At 38.9% G+C, this 22,360-nt stretch overlaps 1 protein-coding gene across 50 annotated transcripts in view; it reads right to left on the minus strand.

Moving 5' to 3' along the window:
- Positions 1-22,360, minus strand: part of DLG2 (discs large MAGUK scaffold protein 2) — a 1,974,117-nt gene that overhangs the window by 396,471 nt on the left and 1,555,286 nt on the right. For all 50 annotated transcript variants that reach the window (XR_014814818.1, XR_014814817.1, XR_014814819.1 and 47 more), the window contains one exon: positions 21,819-21,887. Coding sequence is in view for 44 of the 50 variants with exons in the window: in XM_084975536.1 (XP_084831662.1) it covers positions 21,819-21,887 (69 nt within the window). In the remaining 6 variants the exon portion in view is untranslated. The remainder of the gene's footprint in view (positions 1-21,818; positions 21,888-22,360) is intronic.

Consider the following 22,360-nt stretch of genomic DNA (forward strand, 5'->3'; position numbering starts at 1 on the left):
GATACTAACACAGAGTGATTTTAAAAGAATCATAAACATTTTCTTCCATGAGCAAACATGTGTGGCCTCATCTCCTGGGATACCCTCAATATGTTCTCAATTCCAATCACATTAACACTCTTTGATTTTCTCTGACTTACTAGTTTTTCCTCAAACACCCGATTCTTTCCCTCCCTTGGTTGTTGCATGTATGGTCTTCTCCACCTACAGCTATGAGCTTCTTCCTTCCCCTCTGTATGCTTGGGAAGCTCCCCCTCCTTATTCATGACTGCTTGAATATTTGCTCTCCTTAGCTCTGCAGCACACTAGCTCTTGTAGGGTTCCATTGCACCAGACTCATATGGACTATCCTAATCTTCATACTTTACCTCTTTATCCTTTTAATGAGAATCTGTTGAGAGTCCACTGTACTTCAGGAGGGCTTTTGCAGGGCTAGGACTACAATTACAAAGCAGGCAGTCTCTGCCTCCCAGAACTGGACAATATAGTGGCAGATTAGAATAATAAACTGGAAATTTAAACCAGTAAGCTAAGATTGCAATCTTCTACAATGATAATAATTTATTTGCATGCTTGCCTTTTTTCCACTTGACTCTGAGATTTTTGAGTGCTATGTTCACTTTGCGATTTAGTGTCTGGCATCCAAAAATTGTGAGCCTTTTCTCTCCTCTGTTCTTGTGTTCTGGATATCTGGTAAAACACCTGGCACAAAGAACGTGCCCAGGAATGACTGCAGAAGGTAAACTTAGCAGTCTCAGTGTGAATGAGTTGATCCTAAGAGCTGGTTATGATAAAAGGCAGATTGCCTCACTGGGAACAAAAAACAAAGGGAGGGTGGCTAAGGGATGAGAGGACTGGGCCTAGAAGGGGTGGAGATGAGGCACCCCAAACACTCCACATGTCCATCTGCTGAGTCTGACTTCTGTTTTACGAAGGCCAAACTAGAACCCTTCCCAAGCTTGAACTGCTACTTAAGATTATGCTGAAGAAATTCCTGTTGTCAGACAAGACATGGCTTCATGGGTATGTCACAGGGTAAGCACAATACAGGGCAAGAAGCTTTCTGATATTTTATACCCCTTCCCATCATCTTTCTCTTAAAGGGACTCCTTTTCCCCCATATCACTCCTTCTACAAGCAAAAGAAGCCCTACACAAACAAACAAAAACAGCAAGAAAGAAAAAGCTCTAAGTGAATTTTTCATTTTCATCCTGGTACATCTCTATCTATAGTAGGGTATTCAAGGAGCTTAACTCACAAACTCAGTGTATGACTCACTATGATGCCACACTCTAGCTCAATTTGAACTGGCTTTTCGGGTGCTTGGATGTGGCACTTAAGCCATAATCCTTACCCCTTAGCACTAAAGTCAGACATTTCTAGAAGAGTCAACGTATCTCATTTAAGCCTCAGATTGAGGGTAAAGCAGCTAAGGCATGGGAAAGGGAAAAAATAATAACCACAGGAATGAGAACTCTTTTTCATCCTTATTCTCCTCTTCAAAGAGAGGAATACTTGGCCAGGACATTAGGAGCCTAAATTTTGGTCTTGACTTTGGTGTGGCCTTGAAAAAATTTCCTGCCTGCCTCTGGCCTCAGATAGTTTTTTTCCATATGGAATGCAGATGACTTGACATGACAATATTTTAGATATTTGGAAACTCTAATTTTCATATTAACCCCCTTTCCAACAATTAAGGAGAGCAAACAAATAAGCTAAAATGAAGATAATATTACAAGGCAACTCCTTCAAAGATGGGCGTTTTGCTGACAGACAAGGTCAGGTAGTGATAATGATACTGCCTTTTACAAAAATCACATGTGCTATTAAAGATAAGACTTGACCTTTGATGGCTGTGACTTGATTCTATGCCAAAGGTAAAAGGTACTGATGTAGCTTCTAGTGTTTCCTATGGCCCAATCATCATTTGTTAGCATATATACGTATCTGTATGTAGAGAAAAATCCTACATACAGTGATCTGGCACTCCTATAGCTTTGTAAACTGGAGCACATTCAACCCACTTAAATATGTCAGGAATTACACAATAGAATTGGTAAGAGGGAATAAAACCACTCCCATCAACCTTGGTCTTTTTCATACCAGAACATAATACGAACTTACTATTTGGTTAGTGAGAGAAGCTTTAGTTTTAAATTATAATCACTAATGTTTAATAAGACCTATGGCTATTTAAAGCTTATAACATCCTTTCAAGTTAAGCATTATTTCCCTCATTCAAAGATGAGAGAAGAAAGGTTCAGGGTCTTGTTCAAGGTCGACCCATTAAAAGTGGCAGCAGCAGCATTCATACTCCTAATCGCCTACAAAGCCTTTGCTTCTTTACTACCTTATACCTTGTATGATCAGTTGGTCTTTCTCCTCTAGCAAAAAAATGGCTTGAAGCCAAAAAAGTGAATCCCAGATTCCTTAGATCACAGTAGGACCAGGAACCTTAACAAATCATTATTTGTTCAACATTGTCCATGCTTGGGAGTTTGCTTCCTAACTATGTGATAGGATAGATTCTAGGGGCCATCCTTAGGAGTTTTGCATCTAAAGCGGAGAGAATCTCAAACATGAAACAAGATAAAAACTACAAGCATTAAGTTGTGTGGCAGAAATTTAATCTGTTATACAGGCAATCAAGAAGGGATCCTAGAGGTATGTGTGTACAAGTTTCCTATAAACCCTTTTAATATAATGGTAATCAATGGAGACCCAGGGTAGGGAAGGAGTATCTGCGTGTGTATGAGCGTGAGCTGGCACACAACTGCACAGGCTCTGGTCTATCCTATCATGTGTAAGATAAGGAGGTGAACTCAGGTGACACTATACTGAAAAGTATCCTTTTTTCATCTGCAACTCTTTCAGAAAGTTTGTCATTAAGAATTACATTTCTTTGGGTCTAGAAGGGTGTTTGAACTCTTGGTGTCTCTTTCTAAATGGGCACACGCTCTCTTTTTCCTTTGTTTTTCTACTGTGTGCTGTGTTCTGTCTTCCATGCTGTTGACACATGAGAGGCGCACGGGAAGTGGTTGTGAAATGGACAATGCATAGAGAATTCATTTGGTTGTTAACTGATTCCTGGTGTGGAGCAAGAGGGCAGAGGTTTTCACACATTAGAAAGAAAAGATGCAGATGGAATACAGGGAGGAAAGAGAGAGAGTGCTCATTCCTATTATGCTAGGATATATACATGTTTTTCAAAAACCAAATTCTCAAAACATTCTTATGAAGTAGATATTAATCCCTTCTCTATAGATGAAAGAAACAGAATTTTCAGTAACAGCTCAAGGTGATGTAGCTAGTAAGAGCCAGTTTTTAAATGAAGGTAGAAATAAATCACAAGGCTGTGTTCTTTAAATTACGCCAGGCTGCTATACCAAGGAAAGGGACTTGGGGACAAGCAAATATCTCAGAGGTGAAGAAAAAGCACTGTAAGCGGAGAGGTGTTTACACATTTTAATATCATGCAACATTGAGACTGAAATGCAGTTTTCTCATCAATGTGCATAGTTAATGCTCTACAACAGAGGGATTATCTATTTGCAAAATGGAATAGGCTGTGAAAAGCATAGTTCTCTTCCACACTTCCATGTAGCTTTTATAGACCTGGAGAAGGGAAAATTTCCAATTCTTGAAACCAGCCCATGAGGAACCTGAAAATTCCTCAGTCTGCAGAGGCTGCTCTTTTCCTTTGGGGTTTGGGTCACTTAATAAAAACTCACTGGACCCATATCTGAAAAGTACTACTAGTTTCCCCCAAATCACATGCTTGTTCTTTGTCCTGACATTCCAAAGACGTAAGCTCAGTGAGTTACTGCAATTTTCAACATTCTGTCATCCCCACTAGACTGTGTGTTCCTCAAGGGCAGGAACTGGGCCTTTTTCTTCCTGATTTTCTCAAATGCCTAACTAGAGTGTCTGGCACATATTGGGCATTCAGAAAACACTTAGTTGAATGGGAAAATAAATGAGAAGTTCATCAATCAAATCACTGACTAACTGAATGAATGGATGAATGGTGCTTGTCTCCTACACAAGTCTTCTCGAGCAGACTGATTTTTCCATGTAACAAGCAGACGTCCCTACCAACTGTGATCCATCAGCCAATAAAGGTTGCTGACCCACATCTTAAAAGCATACTTCAGTGGAGTAAACATTTATCAGAACTAGAAATCAACAGAGAGATTAAATCAAGGATAAAGACTACTGACTGTTTTTCTGGTAATAGAGGGGCATCTGGCTTGTGCCATAGGATATAGACGGGCTCTTTCTTTAAACTCTTTTATAATTGGCCAGGAGAAGGAAGCAAACAGACATCCTGATGAAATTTGAGGGTCTCTGAGGCATTAGCAATGCATGCAGAGAAGAACACCAGATTCAGTTTGGATATATAAAGATGGATGTTTCAAGATGAGTAATCTAATGAAGGCTGGCAAATGATACTCGAAGCAATCCTCTTTATTTCCTGCCCTGTGCAGCCAAGCCACCTTCCAGGTCACAAGCAGGCAAGGTAAAAAATATAATAAAAATAATTTTTTATGAGTGGTTCAGGTCAAGGTCAAATGCAATATTCAGTAAATATTTATCAGATGACACTGAGGCTTTTCTACCCATGTGATGGATAAACTTCTCATCCCCATCCCCAACCCCGGCCATGATTTCTGTCTAGACTCATTTTTGTGAAGTACAGGAGAGAAGGACCTACTCTGTCCATCAGTCTAAAAGATGTGGTTGGGCTGGCTTTGACATTTCTGTTGAGGCAAAATGGTCTAGTGCTGAGATTATGGGGAGGGAGACAGGTGTCTGGGTTAGAGTTAAGGCTCTTCCTCTTCCCAGATACATGACCTTGAAAAAGCCTCTTAGCTTCTGACACATTTGTAAACAGAATAAATGATTCTTCCTCAGGCTCCCTTAAAAAGTTGCTATTGGGACCCAATGGAATGATGTCCTCGATGTGACTTTGTAAATTGCGATGTACTATACAAACATAAACTCAGTACCTTCAGGACAAACAGCAAAAGAGAAGAAAGACAGAAAGAAAAAGAAAGAAATGAATGGAAAATACAAGGTAAAAGAAAAGGAGAAAGTTTATAGGGAAAAAAGGCAGAAAATAAGAGGGGCCAGAAGAAAGAGTTGGGAGATAAAGAGTAGCAGGTGGCAGCAGCAGCAGCAAGGATGAATCTTAAGTTCTGGCATACAGGCAGATAAGCAAGCAAACAAATATATCAAACAAACAAAAGCAATGGAACTGCAGAACTGCTCAGACATGGGATTTAGAGAATCACATCTATACAGAGATCATACATTGCTGACAAGCCCTGGAAATCTCCAGCAAATGGACTCTCTGGTGGAGACAGTCAGCCATGAGTCAGCCTCCTTATTATAAATTTCTAAATGGCAAGTTCTACTGAGTTCAAGTTGTCCTTCTAGTCTTGCTCAGCTCAGAAATACCTGCAGACACATTGCATATGCAACTGTTGATGACAGCCCTTTCTGTTGCCTAGCGAACACGTACTCATTGTTCAGAGACTTCCTGGACCTCCTTGATCTTCCTGAGGAGGTTTTATCCCCTATTCCAGAAACTCAGAGCATCATGGCCACTTTTTCAAAGCACTTGACCCAGTTGCAGATTTACATTTGTTTGTGTGATTATTTGATTATCATCTGCTTCTTCCCATCAGACTGAGGGCAGAGTTGGTGTCTGCATGGCTCATCTGTTATAATCCCCATTGAATTCATTGATTGGTCATAAACAGACTCAAGAAAGGGCAGTTCATCCAGTGTATTAACTGGCTTTTCTTTTTATATTTTTCTAGGGCTGCACCAGTGGTATATGGAAGTTTCTAGGAGTCAAAAGGGGCAGCCTTGGGGTTCCTGTTGTGGCTCAGGGGTAACGAACCTGACTAGTATCCATGAGGATGTGGGTTTGATCTCTGGCCTCACTCAGTGGGTAAGGGTCCATTGTTGCTGTGAGCTATGGTGTAGGTCATAGTCGCAGCTTGGATCTGGCATGGCTCTGGCTGTGGTGCAGGCTAGCAGCTGCAGCTCCGATTCGATCCTTAGCCTGGGAACCTCCATATGCTGCAGGTACAGCCCTAAAAAGACAAAAACAAACAGACAAAACAAACAAACAAACAAACAAAAAAAACAAACAAAAAAAGGAGGGCAGCCTTAACACTAGAAAAATACTAAAAAAGAACAGTATTCAAAGAGGGAAAGAAGGCTAATGGTACAAATATAAAGAGCAGGTTAGTGCTAGGACAACAATTAAGAGGTTAGTGACTGATAAATCTTTCTGACAGTTTGGGCAGTAAATATCATTGTGGAATATTGTTTCCTGCTTTCATTTTTACTAGTCTAACAAACATGCAACTGAGTCCTTTCTTTATTCCTCCTTGGTTCATTCAGTGTATTAACTGGCTTTTCTTTTTAAAAATTTTTTGGGTTGTACCCACGGCATATGGAAGTTTTCACGGGTTAAATTGCAGCTGCAGCTGCTGGCCTATGTCACAACCACAGCAACGCCAGATATGAGGCGTGATTGCAACCTACACCACAGTTCACAGTAGCACTGTATCTTTAACCCACTGAGCGGGGCCAGGGATCAAACCTGTGTCCTCATGGATACTAGTAAGGTTCTTAACCTGCTGAGCCACAGTGGGAACCCCTTCCGTAGCTTTTCAGTGTCACCTCAGTGTCATGGCTATTCATATTATTTTTGGCAAATTATCATGAGAATTGATTAAGAGGGGCAATTTCTAGTGGAATATTCTGCGGCACACTATTTCAAACGTTTAATTATACAATAACGAGGATGAAGTTTGTTCACAATTTACTTTGAGTCCTTTATTAAACCAATTTGTTAAAATAAAAAAGTTTTGCAAGGAAGAGATGCAGGGTAAGTAATCATGTTGGCATTGAACTATGCACAGAAAATAAAGACTATTTATAGAAAATCCCTAAACCACGCTCCCCAGAGGATTCTGCGGCAACCCCCTTAAGGTGAATTCCAGGTGTGTGGCATTGAGCAGCCTCCGTGCGCAAGGCCAAGGCACAGACTAGCCCAGCAGCTCTGGATAACTGGACTCCTAACCCGTCACTTCTGGGTTTCTTCCTAGTTCTGCAGGGCAAAACGACGGCCAATAGTGGGGAAACATTCTTCTTCTACTTCTAACTTGGCACATTTCAAGCATAGTGCAACCACGTCAGATAGTCATTCTACTTTTGTTAATTTTCTTATATTAACCTGGACTTTTGACAATGACTAAAATAACAAAAACTTCCAAAACCCCAGGAATCATACTGAATTCCACACTGTACTTCAGTATCTTACTGAGGCCTCAAATTGTCCAACTTGTTTTTTGTTTGTTTTACAGCTGCACCTGTGGCATATGGAAGTTTCCAGGCGAGGGGTCAAATTGCAGCCGCAGCTGTGGCCTATGCCATAGCCATGGCAACACTGGATCCTTAACTCACTGAGTGAGGCCAGCAATCGAACCCAGATTGTCGTTGACACTATGTTGGGTTCTTAACCTGAGCCACAACAGGAACTCTTAAATTGGCCAATTTGTAATAAACTAAACACATGTAATTCTGAGGAGGCAGGAGAGGGTAATGAATTAAAAATATGGGTTTAAATCCCAGTTCTGCCACTTATTAGCAATGTGACCTTGGGCACCACTCTTAACTTCTCTTAGCCTCAGTATCCCCATCCATAAGGTGGAATAATGCTCCCATATGTCATCATAACAATTGTCACAGAACCAAATGAAATCCATGTAAAATACCTACAACATATCAGCTACTGTTAAATATGTACTATTTAATGTTATATTTTTAGCATTTGAACTAAGAATATATCCTTTTTGAACTTTACTGTCTTATGTTTCTAAACTGCCTGCTTTTATACTGGAGTGTTTTACATTTCTTATTTTATATCTTTCCTATTTTCTTGGTTTTAAGGAAGGCTTTTTCAATGGAATAAGGATGATAGTGGTTAATGTTTATAAAAGCCTTTATTTAGAAAATTTGAAATCTAGATTCTTAATGTGGTCTTCGCAAATCTTTTTTGATATTTTACTTGAAATTCCAAGTTTGGAAATGTCTGTGTCCTATACAAGGAATTGGACAAAAAAATTTTTTTAAACACTGTTGTTAAGTTCAACAGCAGATGGCGTTAGAAATCCAAGCCCTGTGAAGGAATTAGACTCTCAAGTATTGGTAGCTCTTAAATATTTTCTAGCTCTCTGCGGCCTCAGCATTTTTTTCAACACTGACAAATTTTTGGCAATCCTTAAAGTCTGCTGTGATGACATCTTTTATATTTTCAGCTCTACACATGTAAGAAAGAAAGATTACAAGTTCTAGGAAAGGATGTCTTAGGAGTAAAGAAATGGAAAAAAGAAGCAGTAGGCCAATAGAAATGGGGTTAAGAAAAACGAGCTGACAGCCCAACTAGGAGCAGAGTGGAAACTGCAGGGACAGGAGGAGAAATGAAAACATGACGGTGAACTGGGGGGTGAGGGGTGGGGGGTACAGAGATGGTCTGGGGTTATCTGCTGCTTTGATTATTCTTAATAAAACCCCTGAGGTTTAACTTCTGAAGGTTCCCCTCTCCTTGTGGGATGGAAGGAGGGGACCATAAACTTTCTCAGTCCTTCCAAGCAGCTAAGATCCTTCCACAGGTGGCCTGGCAGCAAAAGAAGCTGGCTTGTCTTATTGGACTATAAGTTAGAAGTTTTTTTTGTTTTTTTTGTTTTTGCAGGGATTTGGGGGAGTGGAGTGTTTTATTTCTTTCAAGCATTTATAAAAATCCACTAGCTCCTTGTCTCCCTAATTTTCCTATATTCTCCCTCTATAAACTCTTTAGCAGATTTGAGGACAAAGTAAAGACAGGAACAGCTATATACAAATATATCATTTTAATACATTCTAAAAATAAACAAAAATCCTCTTCAGTAATCCAATTTGCCCATCTGTTTTGGTGAGGTCACTTAGATTTCTGAGGTAAACGAGGATTTTTGACCACTAACCCCAGCAACTCTACAATCTGAGTAAAATTTCCCTTTCAGATCAGCAAATAGTTCAGCATATTTCTCTGTATGTTGAGCCCCTTGATTACTCTGGGAACACTGCTTAGCACTGCTTTTGAGGGTCAGGGTGCAGAAATGTGTTGGAGGGAGTTGAGCATTCACACGATTAGAATCTCGAGAGGTGGCTAGGCCTGAAAGTGGGTGGGTAGTGATAGCTCAAGCCAACTATTCCTAAGAGCCAGCAGTTTAGAGCCCATTGGTCCCTAAGGTTCTGGAAATAATTCTAGAAGTCTGCAAGCCAAATTTTTATATCCTTCTAAACTCATGAAATTAAAAAAAATTTAGAGTTGGAAGGAGTCTAAGACATTGTTTACCTAACCTCACCATTTTGCACATGAGGAAAAACTAAGATCTGCTCAAAAACACACACTTGAACCTAGAACCCAGGGCTCCCGATTCTTAGGTCAATAATGCTTCTACTTTCTACAGTGACCATATATTTTGGAAATAAATATCTAGGCACTTAGATTAAGAAGACTACTTGTGTGTGTGTGTGTCTTTTTAGGGCCATACTGGAGGCACATGGAGGTTCCCAGGCTAGGAGTTGAATGGCAGCTGCAGCCACTGGCCTGTGCCACAGCCACAGCAATGGTAGATCGAAGCCTCAGCTGCGACCTATACCACACAGCTCATGGCAACGCCGGATCCTTAACCCACTGAGTGAGGCTAGGGATCGAATCTGAGTCCTCATGGATGCTAGTCAGATTCGTCTCCACTGAGCCATGATGGGAACTCTGTATTATTATTATTATTTTTTTTTGTACTGAATTGTATGCTTTAATTTAAAAAAGTTTTATTGGGCTATAGTTGATTTACAATGTTGTATCAGCATCATGTTTACAGCAAAGTGGGTCAGTTATGCATATTCATATACCCATTCTCCCCTCACTATAAGTTATTACAGAACATTGAATAAACCTCCCTGCACTATATAGTAGGTCCTAGTAGTACATGTATGTTAATCCCATCCTCTCAATTTATCCCTCCCCTTTGCACAGTCTCCCCTTTGATAATCCTAAATTTAATTTTGAAATCTTTGTTTCTGTTTTAGTTTCTTTTGTGTCATTTTTTTTACTAGATATCACATGTAAGTGATATCATATATTTGTCTTTAATAGTCTGGCTTACCTCACTTAATATGATAACTTCCAGGTCTATCCATGTTACTACAAATGACATTATTTCATTCTTTTTTATGGCTGAATAATATTCCATTGTATGTATGTATCATATCTTCTTTATCCAGTCCTCTGTCAATAGATATTTAGGTTGTTTCCATGTTTTGGCTATTGTAAATAGCACTGCAATGAATACATGCTGAACTCTGCATGTATCTTTTCAAATTATGCTTTTCTCCAGATAGATGCCCAGGAATGGTATTGACGGATCATATGGAAGTTCTAAATTTAGTTTTTTAAGGAACCTCCATACTGTTCTCCATAATAGTTGTATCAATTTATATTCCTACCGCCAATGTAGGAAGGTTCCTTTTTCTCCACACTCTCTCCAGCATTTATTGTTTGTAGACTTTTTGATGATGGCCATTCTTACTTGTGTGAGGTGGTATCGCATTGAAGCTTTGAGTTGCATTTCTTTAATAATTACTGATGCTGAGCACCTTTACATATGCTTTTTGGCCATCTGAAAAAGACTAGTTTAAATCAGCATCATTCTGGGAAATCTGAAGCATGTTAGCTGTTTTAGAAAAGCTTCTCCTATGCAGGCAAAAGGAGTTGGGTAGAAAACATGAGAGAAAATGATTCTAGTTATGATCCTGTTCCCAGAGTGTTCCTGGGATAAGTACACCTGTTCAGCCCCGATACAGGAACACCAGAGGCTCCCTGGCCCCACCAGTGCATGGTTTCAAGAGCCTCTTGTGGCCTTAGAGTTGGAGAGGGGGTCTCTTTTGCCAAATAGAGGTATGTGGCTATCCCTATAGAGACAGGCCTGTTCTACTGAGTAAGAATGACCACGGTAGCACCACAGACCAGTTAGCCTGAGAGAGGATGGGTTCCCTTAGATGCATTGGTTTATAGGCCGGACCACTTATTTATCCTCTGTGGGATATTTACCGATATCTGGATTTGGGAGATATTTTCTTCGTTGGGGGCAATTAGACAAACGGTTCACTCTATAATGAAATTCACGGAGAGTAGACCACACCTTTGAGGGCAGCTGTTTTATTGAGGTGAAAATGCTAGTTACTAGAAAATTCTGTGTCTTTAATTGTTGCTGAAATCATTTTCTAAGGTAAGATAAGATAGCAGATGCTCTCTGCTAGATGAAAGGAAGATATTTGAATGGTTAAAGATACTTAGTCTTTGCAGCATTAGCAAGCATAGTACTTCTAGGTTTGTGCACATGATTTTCTTCTTCTTTTTTAAAGCCCTGTCTACTTCCAAATACATTCTTCAAAAGGGAATTTGTATCACCTCCCCTGCGATTCCTATGTGGCTTTCCCCGAGACAATCACTTTTAACCATTTCAATTTTAATTCTAGTGGTTAACTCCCTACTGCTAAACATGCATGTACTAGAATAGTTGGCCCTTAAACAAAGGGGGTTAATCTGAGTATAATTTATAGTCAGCCCTCCATATCTGAGCTTCCTCCACATTCGTGAATTCAACCCACTGTGAGTAGTACGGTACTGCAGTATTTCAAGTGGACCTGCACCGTTCAAATTCACATCGTGTAAGGCTCAACTGCATTTCATTAAATTCTATTTTATCCCCAGAATTACTCTCTCCTTGAGGATAGTTTTTAGCATGTGTGTTTTCATCTTGTTTCTGTCAGTTTGTAGGTTTGTTAAAATATTGGGTATCTGTGGCTGTTGTTTTTGTTGAAGAATGGAGCGGTAGAAAGGCCTCAGGAGTGTTGCATATAAGGGCAAAGGTTTTCTTTACTGAAAACCTTCAAGTTAGTGAAGCAAACCCCAAACCATTCCCCTGGCTGGCACATGATATAGGTCTCTGGTGTTGGGGGCACCAGGCACATGAGCTTATCTAGATTCCCCAGAAGAGGCATCCTATTTGTTCACAGCAGCGCCTTCCATTCCTGACTGGTGGTAAGTACAGGCCCTGTTCTGTATGCAGAATGGGGGGCCTCTTTTATCTTATCCTCAGATGGCTTTCAGTCCCATGTGCTGTCACCACTTTGAAGTCTGAGTTTCTTAGCTTCTCTCTGGTCTCTCCTTGCCGGTGGGCTTCTCCATACAGTGTTGCTGCACTGTGGTGGGCCTTTTTGTAGGTGACATCCCTGGAAATGCATCTCCAGGAGATGGCAGTGACACAGAATACCATGTGCAAGGTGCTCCCAGGGCTGCACATGCCTTCCTCTACAGGTGACCCAAGGCTGGGGCTACTTGACTCTGTTCTTTCAGTCAATACCCTTTCATCTGCTTTCAGTCATCCAGAAGGGTATTGAAATCTTTTGGCCTTTGACACCCCCTCTCATTTCCTTTACCGTTATGGGACTGCCTTTTTTTTTTTTTTTTTTTTTTTTTTTAAATTCCATTATCTTCTTTTTAATGTAGTCTCAGGAGGAAAAAGAGATTAAGGTGCCAACTTCAGTCTGTCAACTTGAACCCGAAACAAGGAGCTCACACTGTTATTCTGGGGATGTTATTCTGCCTCGTTATGTCTGGCATCATTATAGATGATACAGATATCAATTTAAAAAACAGCAGTAACTCTAAGCAGAGGCTCAATTAGACGGTTTTGTTGTCTCCATGGATCAGATTAACTGGAAATCTGAAATATTTCCACTTATTTTATGTCAAGTAAATAGCAACTTAGGTGGAAAATATATAAACATATGGTCCTTTAAAGTACATTCACTTTTATAAATATCCTATGTAGTTGCTTTTCTCAAAAGCATTAGAAAGAGAGTTTTGAAATAATGAAATTTCCAATTTCAACTGATTGCCTATGCTCAGTGGTTTAACACCTTAATGGGAAACCTGCTAAAGGCCCATGGCCTATGTAAAATGAAAAATAACTCTCCTACTATGTATTTGGTGACAATGATTGCATGCCACATTATCTATGTATTTGAAGGGAAGCTGGGCACATAGAGCATAAATCTGAATATTCTGAGCTTTGCAGAGAATTACTGAGGTATCCCCTTCTAAGTATTTCAGCAACGCGAGATTATTTCTACCTCAAATATTTTATTTTGTATCCAGAAATGTTTTGCATAAATAGATACATAGATAAGTATTTAATAACAAGTATTCAATGTGGCTCTTTAAATTAATGTAGGCTTTATAAACAAGTGTTGTTTTTCTCAGAACACTTGGACCAGTATATATTTAACTAGTACTTACGGAGGGTCTAATATGCACCCACTCCTTTTACAGAAAGTTGGTGAATCCTATGCTTCTATCCCTTTTGGCTGAAGAGGAAGCTCAAGCTTAGGGAAGGAATAGGTCCTTTTTCAGATTAACAACAGATGGCAGAGAAGGCAGGGTTCAGAACTAATTCTTTGATTCCAGAGTCAGTTTTCTTCCATGACTGGAGGGAAGAGAATATTTTTCATAGTGCATTTTTCACCAGCTATGAGGCAAACTGCTTTATACCAGTTGGAACAATGGGACATGCTGAAGATACCATTTCTTGTTTTTCAGAAAAAGAGTCATTGTGTGTCATGACGTCAGGGTAAGGCCTTCACATTAGCAGAGAATTAGAATTAGTGATTCCATTAATCACAGAGGTCATTCCACTCAAGTGGAAAATAGTGCAAAATGCTTACTGGCAAACTGCTAATAAGCTTTTGTGAATAAGCAGAAAGAAAGAAAAGGTTTAGAAATAGAAGGAAATGCCATTATTTAGCATAGCCAGAGGAAGGCTTCTTTATGTAATGACTAAACTGTGGAATGATAGCTACCCTGTGCTGCCAAAGGAGGTCTTTATAAGGAACTAGGAGGGTGAGGTGGAGACCAGTGGTAGGTGGTAAACTCAGCCCCCATACCCTTGCCTCTACCACAAATAGCTCCTTAGCCACTTAGCCTGCATGTGGGCCTCCAGAATCACTCCACATTGTGGATTAGGCATTCTTTTTAGTGATTTCTAGGCTTAGAGTCAGTTCTACTTCTGTATCATTTTTTATCCTAGGAGATTCTTCACTATGTCTAACTTAGCTGGAAGGTGGTTTTTAAATGGTGTGACCAGTGTTTTGCAACTCAAACCTTTTTATGTCACATTATAAGGGATGGAGTTGTACACTGAAGTCAAATTTGATTTCAAATCTAGGCTGAGCTATTTTCTATGTAAGGGTCTTTGGGAAAATGACCTAACCTGAGGATCAATTTTTAGGAAAAAAGATGCCTATTTCATAGGACTCTTCTGGAAAAAAGTTCAGATGAGATGGAAAGAGTGTATGGTACGTAATAAGCACTTAAATGTTAGTTTTTTTTCTCTTCGCTTGCAGGATTGTTCATAAATTTATACATTTTTATCCCTAATAAATTGCACATTTTGAATAAAATCTCATTAAGCTCCTAATGAAACTTTCTTCTTCAAACCAAAGACTCCTATCCCTGTCAATGGTCTTTGTTGTTGTTGTTTATCTTAATTTTTTTGAAGTATACTTGATTTACAACATTGTGTTAATTTCTGCTGTACAGCCCATCAGTGTTTTCTTGATGAAGTGCTGTCCTATTCTGTTGTTAACTCTGGATGTCTTTTCCTGGGCTGTTTTCACATATGCAATTTAAAATGCAGAATTCAAAACCTATCAGAGTCCTTTGGAGGATGTGATAAGTAACTGAGCGTTGTTTAATAGTTTTCCTAAACTATGACATTTTCTAGAAAGAGGAAACTGAGGAGGGTAGTGAGGAGGGTACAGTCACATGGCTGCACAAACTTGTACTGCAAGTGCCGAGTGATGGATGTTCTCAAACCCAAGTGGAGAAAGCTCACAGGCTGTGGAGGCTGCTTCCTCTTCTGTGTTAAGTGGTCTCTTTGCATTAACTTTTCAAGATATATATATATATATTATATATATATATGAAATGTAAGAAAATTTTTATTTATTTATTTATTTATTTTCTTGTTATTATTATTTATATATATTATATATATATGAAATGTAAGAAAATTTTTATTTATTTATTATTATTTTTTAATAGTTATTTCCCCAACGAACATTTTAAAATTCTGTTCCTAAATGCCTTCTTTTGGAGCTGAGGACAAGCTGATATGTAGAAAAGGCTTAGGTTATTCTTTGCTGTGTTTAAAAAGCTTTTAAGTATAATCTTGGTAATTAAAATATTTTAATGTAAATATTAACTGAGCAATGAGGAAGCTCAAACAATGATTTGAGTTGTTTGCACAAGTGATTATTATCCATGTAATATGCCTCTGTAGAATATAGCAAAGATACCAGCCCCTGACTTTTTACAAATGCTTACTTAATATAAATGAGAAACTCTCATGCCTAATGAATTATATTATGTATAAAGCAGCAACAAGTACTACAGCAAATGTACATATAATGCTAGTACTATTATGAAAAATAATATATGTGTGTAATTTTAATTACTGAAAGAACTCTATAGGGACATACCATCAGTATTTCCATTTTATAGATTTGGAAACTGAGGTATAAAGAAACCAAGCAGAGATGGCTTCAGGATGATAGAGGAATAAGGCATGGTGCTCACCTTCTCTCACAAACACATTAAAAAAAATGTTCATGTAGAATGATTCACACAGAACATCTATTGAATGCTGGCTGAGGACCTTAAATGTCCACATAACTGGGTAGAACAAAGAGAAAAAAAAAAGAGAGAGAATAGGAAAAAAAAAAAAAAAAAAGAGTCAGTATGGGACCAAGACTCTCGAGTCGGAGTTGTGAAAAAGGAACGGAACCTGCACCCTGGGAAGTCATCTAACTGACGGGATCAGCTGAAATGGAGGGACCTCAAAACTCTGGAGAAAAATGCAGTGGCTGGACTAAGGGAAGCAAAATAGAGAGAGAACCACATAAACCACTGGTATTCCACCCTGGACATCACAGCCTGAGATGCTTAGGTGGGGGCTGGGTGCTGAGACTCGGACTCCAAAGGTCAGTTTAGGGGAGAGGACTAGGTTTGGCTGTGTGGAGAAAGCCTGAGGGGCTAGGGAGCTGTGTGCCACCAGCTGGGGAGTGGAGTGTCACAGACAAGGGAGTGAGGGAGCAGACTGGGCCCATAGGAAAAACAAGGCACCATTGTTGGGAAGGGCCAGAGGAGGGGTGGACCACCGTAGGAGTATCTCTCTCTGCATACACATGGGTTCTTGGGAAGCAGGGAATCTCTTATGCAGGCTATGGGCTGCTGGGTGCCTCTTGCACAGGCTAAGGTCAGTGGGGACAAACCACTGAAGCCATGTCAGACTCCAGAGGTGGATGTGGCGCACTACCGTTAGGGATCCATGAACAGGCACCATCTATGGTCCTAGTCACCTCAGAGGTTGGCATAGTGGAGGACACTGTAATTGAGCACTACCCCCTGTTGCTCTTACTCCCCTGGTAATGCACACACCCTGCTGCTACCATTGCCAAATGCTCTGGGCACGGGCTAGACCTGCTTGAGAGTCACTGCCACTTCCCATGGCCCTGCAATCAGGAGTAGCCTGTGCCACCTCCCTGTATGTCCCTGCCACTGTCAAGGGCCCAGCAACCAGGCACTGGCTACTAGCCCTGCCCATTTCTTCCATTTCCCTAGAAGCAACTGCAGACCATAAACCAGCACAGGGATAAGAGCCTGCACACACTGAGGAAAGAGACAGCAAGCATCCAAATCAAAAACAGCCCCCATACCAAATACTGAAGGAATTAAGGGTGAATATGAAGGAATTAAGAGTGGATATGAACACTAATGCAGATTACTTTAGAAAGGAACTAGAAAATATAAGGAGGAGCCAAGAAAAATTAGAATATTCATTTGCAGAGAACCAAGCTGAGTTAAAGGCACTGAAGAGCAGAATGAATAATGTAGAGGAATGAATTAGTGACCTGGAAGACATGATAAGGGAAATCACCCTCGGAAGATAGAAAAATGGAAATCAGCCACTCAGGACAGCAGACAGAAAACCAAATGAAAAAACATAAAAGCAATGTAAGAGATCCATGGGATAATATAAAATGGGCTAATTTAGGAATATTTTGCAGTCTAGAATACTCTACCCAGCAAGAATATCATTTAAAATAAAAGGAGAAATAAAGAATTTCTCCAGTGAACAAAAACTAAAAGAATGCAGCAATACTAAACCCATTCTAAAAGAAATACTGAAAGGTCTCCTCTAAATAAAAAAGAAGTAAGAAGAAATAGAATGGAGGAAGTCACACTTGGAAAGTATTCACTTAAATAAGCCAGTATACAGATCTAAAAAGGAAAAAAAAACAAAAACAAAAAACTATTGTAAAACTGACGATAAACACAAGGAACAGCAAAAGGATAAATATGAAGATGTTAAAAAAAGGACCTCAAAATCATAAAATGTGGGGAAGGAAAGTAAGAAAATCTAGACTTTTTTTTTTTTCCATAGAATGTGTTTGAGCCCCTACGACATCAGGCTAAAGCAAGAAGATATAGGAAGAGGTTAACAAACTTGAACAGAGCAACAACAAATCAGAACCAAACAATACATTCACAAAAACCAACAGAAGAGGAAACAAGCATAAAATAAGAGGAAATCATGCAACCAAAAAAAAAAAAAAAAAGGAACAAAGAAGAAACATAAAATCAACTAGTAAATAAGGTTTAAAATGGCAATAAATAAATACTTATCAGTAATTACCTTAAATGTCAATGGACTGAATGCTCCAGTCAAAAGGCATAGAGTGACAAATTGGATTAAAAAAAAAAAACAAAAAACAAGCGCCTACAATATGATGCCTACAGGAGACTTAGGGGAAAGGACACATATATTGAAAGTGAGGGGATGAAAAAAGATATTTCATGTGAACGGAAAAGACAGGAAAATGGGAGTTGTAATATTCATATCAGACAAAATAGACTTTAAAACAAAGGCAGAGAAGGACAAAGAAGAACACTATTTAATGATAAAAGGAATAATTCAAGAAGAGGATATTACACTCATCAATATATATGCCCCTAATACAGAAGCACCCAAATACATACAACAAATACTAACAGACATAAAAGGAGAAACTGATGGGGGTACGATGAAAGTAGTAGACTTTAACACCCCACTCACATCACTAGACAGATCTTCTAGACAGAAAATAAATAACACGGCAGAGATCCTAAATGACACAAGAGAAAAGTTAGACTTAATTGATATTTTCAGGACATTACATCCAAAAAAATTAGAATATACATTCTTTTCAAGTGAACATGGAACATTCTCAAGGACTGGCTACATACTGGAGAACAAAACTAACCTCAACAAATTTAAGAGTATAGAAATGATTTCAAGTATCTTCTCTGACCACAATGGCATGAAACTAGAAATCAACCACAGGAAAAGAAATGAGAATAAACTGACTACATGGAGACTAAACAACATGCTACTAAAAAACCAATGGGTCAATAAAGAAATCAAAAAGGAAATTAAAAAATACCTCGAGACAAATGATAATGAAGATACAACCATTCAAAATCTATAGGATGCCACATAGGGAAGTTCATAGTGATACAGGCCTTCCTCAAAAATGAAGAAAAATATCAAATCAACAACTTAACCTACCACCTAAAATAATTAGAAAAAGAAAAACAAACAAAACCTAAAGTCAGCAGAAGGAAGGAAATAATAAAGATAAGAGAGAAAATCAATAAAATATAGATTAAAAAAAAGAAAAAAATCAATAAGACCAAGAGCTGGTTCTTTGAAAGGGTACAAAATTGATAAACCTCTGGCCAGACTCACCAAGAAGAAGAGCAAAATAGCTTAAATAAACAAAATAATAAATGAAAAAGGAGAAATCTGAATGGATACTGCAGAAATAGAAAAAACATAAGTGAATACTACAAACAATTATATGCCAACAAACTTGACAGCCTCAAAGAAATGGACAACTTTATAGAGACATACAACCCATCAAAACTGAATCAAGAAGGAATAGATCAATTGAACAGACCAATCACTAGAAATGAAATTAAATATGTAATAAGAATGCTCCCTACAAACAAATGTCCAGGACCAGATGGCTTCACAGGAGAATTCTACCAATCAACCTGCTGTATAGCACAGGGAAATAAATCCAATCACTTGTGATGTAACATGATGGAGGATAATATAAGAAAAAGAATGTACATATATGTATAACTGTGTCACTTTGCTATACAGCATAATTGACAGAATGTTGTAAATCAACTATAATAATTTTTTTTAAAAAGAAACCAAGTAACTTTCTGTCATATTCCTGAGCCTAGATTTAAACTCAGGGAGTTTGGTGAGGATACATGATATGCCTATTATTAAAGAACCAAATACTAAGAAATACTGATTGAGAACTTGTATATATATATATATATATATATATTTTTTTTTTTTTTTGTCTTTTTGCTATTTTTTGGGCCGCTCCTGCGGCATATGGAGGTTCCCAGGCTAGGGGTCGAATCGGAGCTGTAGCAGCCGGCCTACGCCAGAGCCACAGCAACGCAGGATCCGAGCCGCGTCTGCAACCTACACCACAGCTCACGGCAACGCCGGATCGTTAACCCACTGAACAAGGGCAGGGACCGAACCCGCAACCTCATGGTTCCTAGTCGGATTCGTTAACCACTGTGCCACCACGGGAACTCTGTATATATATTTTTAATGGAATAAAAAATGTTGCAATGTAGATAGTAGCGTGCTTTTGAGAAAAGAGTTAACTTAATTCTCCAGAGCTTAGTTTCTATTTAATCAACCACTCCTATTTCGGTTTTTGTTTTCTTTTTCTTTTTAATAGAGGAACTAAAATGGTTTGATGTTCTTTACCATCAAAATCAGAAGAGGACTAGGAGGAGAAGGTATCCTCTTTGGGGAGAGGGCAGTGTTCATGTAGAGATCACATTCCTTTTACACATGTTCCCACAGATTTGGGGACATTCAGTGGATTTTTTTAGCTAAAGGCAAGAAAGGGAGCCCCATGAAAGTGTTCATAACATTTATGCTGTTCCAGGAAAGAAGGACTAACATCTCCCCTCTGGGTGTGTGTTTGCTTGGTCATGGAGTTTGCTGACTTGCCCTGGGAAGAGAAGATGAGAAGGTCAGGCAGGGAGAGAGCAGGCAAGGACTAGTCTTGGTAAATTCCACCAAAGGGGTGGGAAAGATGGATATTGCTCATCTGCAAGCCCCACATTTGAAGATGCTGAGGACAAATGAAGAAAGGGGGACTATGGGCTTGTGAAGAATTGATGCATCTTGGGCAAAGTGGTGAGTGCAACACAAGGCTACAGTGCACTACTGCTGGGGAGTTTGCAGAAGATCTAGCTGAGCCTCCCAGGAGAGACCACATGCTGATGGAGTTGCTTGAGTATCCTAGCATTGGTGCATGTTTGTTTCTCTATCCATCAGGGCTACATAACAAGTGATAACCAATAGAAAGGGGACAGCCACAGGAGAATGGTAAGGAAATGACATTTCCTTCCTTCCTTCCTTCCTTCCTTTCGCTTTTCTTTTTCTTTCTTTCTTTCTCTTTTCTTTTTCTTTCTTTCTTTCTTTCTTTCTTTCTTTCTTTCTTTCTTTCTTTCTTTCTTTCTTTCTTTTCTTTCTTTCTTTCTTTCTTTCTTTCTTTCTTTCTTTCTTTCTTTCTTTCTTTTTCTTTTCTTTTCTTTTTCTTTCTTTCTCTTTCTTTCTTTCTTTCTTCTTTCATTTTCTCTCTCTCTTTCTTTCTTTCTCTCTTTCTCTTTCTCTCTCTTTTAAACCTCAGTACCACCAAATGAGAAATCTAAGAGAAAGGAAGATGCTAGAGAGTGGTATGGGAGAGAGTAGACCACAGCTCTATCAACTCCAGAACACTTTGGTGGAACCCTAGTCTTAATTATGTTGGATGGGAAATAGGGTTGAACAAAGCATGGTTAGTAACTGATATTGGAAGAAGAAAATGATTTAATTTCTATAGAGTAATTAAATGTTCTCAAACCAGTTGCAATTGTAAGGCAAGTGGAGGGAAATCTGAACCCTCTTCAGCCCCATCAGCTAAGTTCTCTACACGTAAGCTTGCCCATACAACATACCCATTCTCACCTCCTGCTCCACTGCCTGGCACACCCTATGCCACAGTACTGAATCACTGAGTGGCCTTTTGACACCTCATGTCTGCTTAAGTGCTCAAGTTTTTGCATGTGATTTTTCTCTTGCTCAGAGTAACTTTCCTTCCAGTATCTTTCAGGCAAATACTCACAGATGCTTCAGTTCTCAGCTTCAGAGTTATATTTTCTCTGAAGCCATACTGACCTGTTTCCCCATCCCTCTTTGATACCCATTCCTACCTAGTCCTGGATCCTCCCTCCTGTGTGATGCTTACACTATATGCAGGTGAGTATTTGCACTTCTGTCACTCTCAGTAGACAGTGTGCCCTCAGAAAGAAAAGAAGAGATCTTATTTGACTTGTTAAATGTAGTACCTAGCACAGTGCTTGTCATATAACATAATCATAGATATTTGCCAACAGAAAGAAAAGAAGAAGAAAGGAAGGGAGAAAGGAAGGAACAAATGGACTTATGCTTAGAGTGACAAGGCTACCCAGCTTAGTTTAACAGAAGACTCCATATTATTCTTACCCTTCCAGGGAGATGGCCCGTTGGAGAGTCACTGAAGGCTGGCGGGTTGCAGTGCTATGTTGGGAATGACTGCAAGAAAAGAAAGAAAAAACAAACACAGATCATTTATTTAAAGTATCTTTGCATATTTGAATCAGTCCTATTGTCAAGAAAATAATCAATCTTGGAAGAAACACAGTAGAGACTAAATGACTGTTCTTTGGTGATAAGCAGAACCATCCACCAAAATATATAACACTCTACCAGATAAGGGGTACTATATCTTTCTACCAGATGAGGGGTTAATATATCTTCATAATTTGATTTTGACATGTATTATTCAAAAGTAAGCTTTAAATGAAAGGTAGATGTGAAAAGAAACAAACATATTTGGAAGATGTAATTTTCTGCTTGGAACATAGAGCATAAAAACATAAATTTCATTAGGATGCAATGCATTTTTAAAAATGCAGAATATTTCTTTTCTAACAAAATTTTAAGCAGAGAAAAATTTCAAATTGGAGTAGTATTTAACTGCTATAAGTTTGTTCAAATTTTCAACA

Source organism: Sus scrofa, chromosome 9 (assembly GCF_054392235.1).
Source record: "Sus scrofa isolate SSC_HxYL_T2T_F1_AM1 chromosome 9, Sscrofa_HxYL_maternal_Yorkshire_Landrace_v2.0, whole genome shotgun sequence".
Lineage (NCBI taxonomy): Eukaryota > Metazoa > Chordata > Mammalia > Artiodactyla > Suidae > Sus > Sus scrofa.